This window comes from Calypte anna, chromosome 1 (genome assembly GCF_003957555.1).
Source record: "Calypte anna isolate BGI_N300 chromosome 1, bCalAnn1_v1.p, whole genome shotgun sequence".
Taxonomy (NCBI): domain Eukaryota; kingdom Metazoa; phylum Chordata; class Aves; order Apodiformes; family Trochilidae; genus Calypte; species Calypte anna.
In genome coordinates, this window is record NC_044244.1 from 2,778,686 (window position 1) to 2,784,966 (window position 6,281).

The window sequence follows — 6,281 nt, forward strand, 5'->3', positions numbered from 1 at the left end:
TCCCTCTCCTTCCCATCGAGTGTTTTCCCTGCTGAGCAGCTAAAATCTCCCTGGCTGCAATTACAGCCCATGCCATCTCATTGCATCCCCAGGGCCGAGGGAGTACAGCTCATTCCCTGCCTCTCTGTTTTATCTTTTGGTCCTGGTTGATGACTATTTTGCTGACTTTTATCTCAAAAAAGATCATGATTTTTTCACATGGTGCAGGAGGTGAGATGCAAATCTATCTCTGGCACAGCTTCAGGCACACACATCCTCCTGCACTGAGATGATATGTTAGATGGTTTTCTTCTTCCCAGAGCAACTACTCAGTCTTCAGCCACTGACTGAGTGCTGTCCACCCATTCTCTACCATTTCATAACGAGATGAAAAGCAGCAGGAAAAGCTGTGCACATGCAAATACAAAAATGGCCCATCTAGGGGATGCCCAGGCAGACAGAATCGCTCCCTCAATTTCTTGAAGGAAAACTCTGGAAGAACTGACAGATCAGCAAGCCAACTTCGGGGCCAATACGTTTTGCTCAGCCATTTGTGCTACTCCTTCCAAAGTCCAATCAACATTTAACAGCCTGGTCTTGAACTCTTCTCCAAAATAGGATTAGTCTGGGCCCAATGCAGCTGAATCAGCACAACGGGTTCTGTGTCAACAGGAGGGCTGATGGACGCATCCTTGCACTGCTTCACTTCACCCCATAACTGAGGCCTGCTGCTAGGTTGTTCCCAAGCTTTCCTCCAGCTCTAGCAGTCCCCCAGCTCCCTTTCATGCATCTCTTCCACCATTAGTGGGTCTGGCTACAGCCAGCTATTCCAGAAACCCTAATTATGTTCTGGCTGTAATTTGCGTCTGCAGCACATGGATTCGTTACGAGCTTTTCATATGCTAAAATGATTATTAATGAGTGCAGTCCCAACCCAGCCATGCTACAACAACAGCCAGGACAAAAGAGCTTTTGGAAGCAATTAGCTCCGTGCTAAGCTGTCTAAAACCAAGGCACTGCTGGAAAATTTCAGACTGGAGAGGAAACACTGGCAACATGATTCGTCTCTTCTTTTCTGATGAGTTAATGAGTTAACTGAGTGGCAGCAGGCAGAGTCATTCTTGCAAAACAGCTCCACTAAGGAGCCTTCCTGTTGGGTACCAAAGGTGAGAGCACTTTCACCTGGCTAAACAGAGAGCAAGATGTATTCCCTGGTCACTGCCGTAGTGCTTTCCCTAGATAAATGAAAAAAGAACTGAACAGAGACCAGGCAATGAGGAGGATGTGAAAGGTACAAGAATATTATTTTATTACCTGTAGATAACCTACAGGAATGATGGAAAGGGACTTTTCATATGAGTGTCCAGCCTTAGGAACAAAGAGAAAATGGTTTGAAACTGAAGGAGAAGAGGTTCAGACTGGATCTCAGGAAGAAATTCTTCAGGAGGAGGGTGCTGAGACTCTGGAACAGATTGCCCAGAGAAGTTGTGGCTGCTCCCTCCTGGAGGTGTTCAAGGCCAGGTTGGATGAGGCTTGGAGCAACCTGGGCTGGATGAGAGGCATCCCAGCTCAAGGTAGGAAAGTTGCAGAAGATGTAACTAGGTCCCTTCTAACCTAAACCATTCTATGATTTCTATAATTTTATTTAGTGCAAATTCAGGCTGAGACAAGAATTCATCAAGAACAGACCTGAGGAGAAGGACTTTGGGATGTTGGTTGATGAGAAGCTCAACATAAGCCAATCAGTGTGAGTTCTCAGCTCAGGAAACCAACTGTGTTGTAGGCTGCATCAAAAGAAATGTGGCCATCAGCTCAAGAGAGGGGATTCTCCCCCTTCTGCTCTTGTGAGAGCCACCCTGGAGCTCTGTGTCCAGTTCTGGGAGTTCCCACAACAGAATCACAGAATGTTTAGGTTGGAAGAGACCTCCAAGATGATACAGTCCAACATTTGACCAACACCATAATCTAACTACTAAACCATGTCCTTAAGGACCCAGGTCCAAATGCCTCCAGAGATAGTGAGTCAGTGAAAAAATATTTCCTAAATAGCCTAAGCCTCTGGCACAGCTTACATCCATTTCCTCTGGTCCTATCACAGTTTACTAAGGAGAAGGATTCCACACTCCAAGGCCTAGCAGCTGGGTTTGCTTATTCAGACATGTCTTTTTTCCCCCTCTTTGTCTTTTTTTTTTTTCCCCATAAACACACTTGCATGATACCTCGGTTTTCAGGCTTAATGGGAAATGACTCCTCAAGTGTGTGTTGCCCAGGGAACTCAGGGAACTTGAGGACATTTTGGTATAGTGTTAGGTAAAGCCCACAACCCCAGAATATTGAGATCACAACCTGGGAGTCTGTTGTGGCTGGAGAGGCATCCAAGCGCTCAAAGTCAAGTTCTTGCATCCTGTCCTTCTTTCCAGGGACTATTTTGGGTTGGTTTTCATTGTTCAGATGAATCATGGGAGTGGGAAGATAGCCCTGCAGGGCTGGAAAGGGACTGAGAAACTTCCAGATCCTTGTGAGTCACAGCCTCAGGATCACAGAATGTTAGAGGTTGGAAGGGACCTCCAAAGATCATCAAGTCCAACTCTCCATTAATCATTGCTATCAAGTGAAAGGGAGACAGAAGAAACTTGGAGAAGCAGATGATACAACCCTTCCAGGGAAGAAATCAACCAATCTAAACCTCCCTGGTACAGCTTGAGTTCATTGCCACTTGTTCCTTAGGAGAAGAGACCAACTCACACCTCTCTCCAAAATCTTTTCAGGGAGTTGTAGAGCATGAGAATGTCTCCCTTTAGCCTTCTTTTCTCCAGACAACACCCTCAATTTCCTCAACCTCTCCTCATAAGCTTTGTGCTCAAGACCCTTCTCCATCTCTATTGCCCTCCATCCCCTCAATGTCCTTCTTGTCTTGAGGGACCCAGAACTGACCCCAGGATTCAAGGTGCAGGGCCCAACACTTGGCTTTTTTGCAGGGGGTTGACCTCAGCCCATTTTTTTAGCCTATCCAGGTCCCTCTGTTACATCAACCCACCCCTGCAAACCCCAGATAACAACTGAGACCAACCCATTGCTGTAAATCAGGATGAGAATTCAGAGCACAAAACCAGACTGGCCAAAGCTGGAGGGGTTTCCTCCCAGTGCTCTTTGCACTGTGCTGCCTTTCACAGGAGATTTCAGCAGCTGCTTGTCCCACTCTGTCATGGAGAGTATTTTCCCACTTGCCTTTCTCAAGGATCCTTATCATCCAGCACTTCAACGTCCAATTTCTCTGCAGTGGAAAACAGCTTCCATCTTAGCAGGTGTCTCAGAGCTGTTTACAGGACACCTGTCAGCTCTTTTGCCTCCCTGTCCCCTCTGCCTCCTAATTATGAAATTGTGGATTGCTGCAGCTCTGAGTCTTTTTTTTTTTTTTTTTTTTTTTCCTTGTGCACAAAATGTCAAATTGCAGAAATTAAAAATGTAAATGATGGTGTCTAATTAACCAGTTGACAGCAGAGCACAGCTGCGAGTGACAGTGACTGATTACCTTCCACAAACCTTGTCCTCCAAGACCTGCCTTACCCCTGGGGACAAAGGACATTGAAAATAGCAACTGCTTTAAAGAGACATTGCTCTGCTGATGAAGCCTGGTGGGCAAGGCCTCTGGGGGATCCATATTCTCTGGATCCACCCCCAGTCCTCTCGAGCTCATAAGGAATGGTGCTGACTTCTAACAAAAGCAAATTTTTCCCAGTCAGGGTGGGGATGGGAGTGTGGAAGCTTTTTGGTACTAAATGATACCAGGCCAGCTTCAAATATAGGGAAAAAGGGAGATGCTGAACAGCAGAGGAGCTGCTGGGATGGACTGGATTCAGTGGGAAAGGTGGATGATGTTAGCAATCATAGAATCATAGAATTTTCAGGGTTGGAAGGGGCCTTTGAGATCATCTAATTCCAACCACCCTGCCATGGGCAGGGACACCTCCCACTAGATCAGGTTGCTCAGGGCCCCATCCAACCTGTCCTGAAAAACTTCCAGGGATGGATGGGGCTTCCACCACCTCTCTGGGCAACCAGTTTCTCACCACCCTCATGGTGAAGAACTTCTTCCTAACTTCCAATCTCAATCTCCCCTCCTCTAGTTTAAATCCATTCCCCCTGCTCCTATCACTCTCTGACATCCTAAAAAGTCCCTCCCCACCTTTCTTGTAGCCCCTTCGGATCCTGGAAGGTTCCAATAAGGTCTCCTTGGAGCCTTCTCCTCTCCAGGCTGAATAACCACAACTTTCTCAGTCTGTCCTCATAAGAGAGGTGCTTCAGCCTCTGAGCATCCTCCTGGCCCTTCTCTGGCCATGCTCCAGTACTTCATGTCTTTCTTATAATAGGAGCTCCAGACTGGACACACTATTCCAGGTGGGGTCTCACAAGAGTAGAGTAGAGGGGGAGAATCCCTTCCCTTGACTTCTGGCCACTCTTGTCGTGATGCAGCCCAGGATCTGGTTTGCTCTCTGGGCTGCAAAAGGATGCAGAGGAACTCATGTGAATGGTGCAATAAAGCATGCAAGGGTTTTCTTTGTCTATGGGAGAAAAATCCTGAGCTCTCAGTGGGCAGCAAAATCAGTGGGACCACTCTGTAGGACTGGAGGAAGGGCTGAAAGCCTTGAAGGTCAAACAAAGGAACATTGTTAGATTGTATGCACTTCTTTGATGGCATGGAGGATGCTCTTTGGAGTGTCAGTCTCCTAGAACATCTAAGTGATTGCAACTGGCAAATCAGGAATATCAAATCAGTCCAATTTCTACATCTGGTTGTGTCATTTCCCTCACTATAGGAGAACATGCCCAGGTATAGCAGTGATGCATCAGAAGAGCCCGAGAGCACTGAACATGTCCTTTCTCCACATTGCTGCTGGTTTTCAGCTCTTGACTTCTTCTCTTTCCCCTCAAGAAACACCTGTATTTCTTTCTCTCAGGTACTATTCAGATATTGCCAAAATGCCAGCAATCAGTGACCAGGACATGAACGCATACTTGGCCGAGCAGTCCCGCATGCACATGAATGAGTTCAACACCATGAGTGCTCTTTCAGAGATTTACTCCTACGTTGGAAAATACAATGAGGAGGTAAGAGCCTTGGAGGGGGATGACAAGTTCTGCAGGACCATGGGATGGCCCATCCATTCCCAGAGCCCAGCATGTGTCACAGGTATCTGTCTTCATCCTAGAGAGGAGAATGATGGAGTTCAGGAGTGAAAAGCAAGTCCTAGGCTGGAAAGGAAAGGTCTTGGATTATCTGTCTCTCTAGTAATCTTCCATTTGGAACCCAATTAGTTTTATCACTTGTTATTGGTCATTCAGGTTCAGCTAGTTTGCAGTAGTTGATGGTCAGATGTTTGCTTGCTACAGAGGAGCCCAACATGAGCTCTCCCTCATATGTGGCCAAAAGTTTTTTAAGTATATGTGCTCAGTGCCATTCCATATACCCTAAATCACCCAAGAATGGACCTGAACAAAGCATTTAAAAGTGAACAACATGATTCTAGGTGTTGAAGACCCGGTGAGACCCCTTAAGGCATCTTGATTGGCATGGCAAGGTAATGAATAAAACTACCAAGGAATAAGAATCCAAGATAAAAGCCCATTTCACTGGTTGCAGTCTAGAGGTCTGCATTTAGACCTGGGACCTACCATGAATAAAGCTACCAAGGAATAAGAATCCAAGATAAGAACCCATTTTATTGGTTGCAATTTAGAGGTCTGCATTTAGACCTGGGACCTACCTAAGCCTGGGACCTACCTTAGAGAAATATAACCCTCATCTGCTGCAATAAGGTGCTGGTATCAGTCATTTGGGGCCAAAAAATATCAAAATCCCTCTGACTTTTTTCTCTCTTCTTTTCCAGATTCTCGGAGCCCTTGATCAAGACGACCAGGCTGGGAAACAGAAACTTGCCTACAAACTTGAACAAGTCATAACCCTCATGAGCATAGACAGCTGAGAACTGTCCTGCCAGGGACACCCTGGGAGGGATAAACCAAGTCGTGCCTCACTCAAGATCATCATCTTTACCAAGTGCAAGTTTTGATCAGCTGTAAGCAGAGTCACCTGATAAGAGCTCCTCTCTCTCTCTCTCTTTCTCATTTCTTTCTCTTTTGAAGTCTATGGACAAAAGACAAAGCCCCAGGGGTTAAAAGAAAAACTGCAGAGGAATCTTGGCTCTGGGGATATGAAGACATTTGGGGTGGAGCTCTCCTTTTCACAGCTTCCCCTCTGCCTTTGCCCTAGAGAAAAACTACTACACACACAAACACACACA

At 46.2% G+C, this 6,281-nt stretch overlaps 1 protein-coding gene across 1 annotated transcript in view; it reads left to right on the plus strand.

Moving 5' to 3' along the window:
* Positions 1-6,067, plus strand: part of PLXNA4 (plexin A4) — a 479,396-nt gene extending 473,329 nt beyond the window's left edge. Inside the window, 2 exon segments of the mRNA XM_030459775.1 lie at positions 4,938-5,088; positions 5,868-6,067. Of these exon segments, the coding sequence (XP_030315635.1) occupies positions 4,938-5,088; positions 5,868-5,963 (247 nt within the window). The 3' untranslated portion in view covers positions 5,964-6,067.
* The last annotated feature ends 214 nt before the right edge of the window (positions 6,068-6,281 follow it).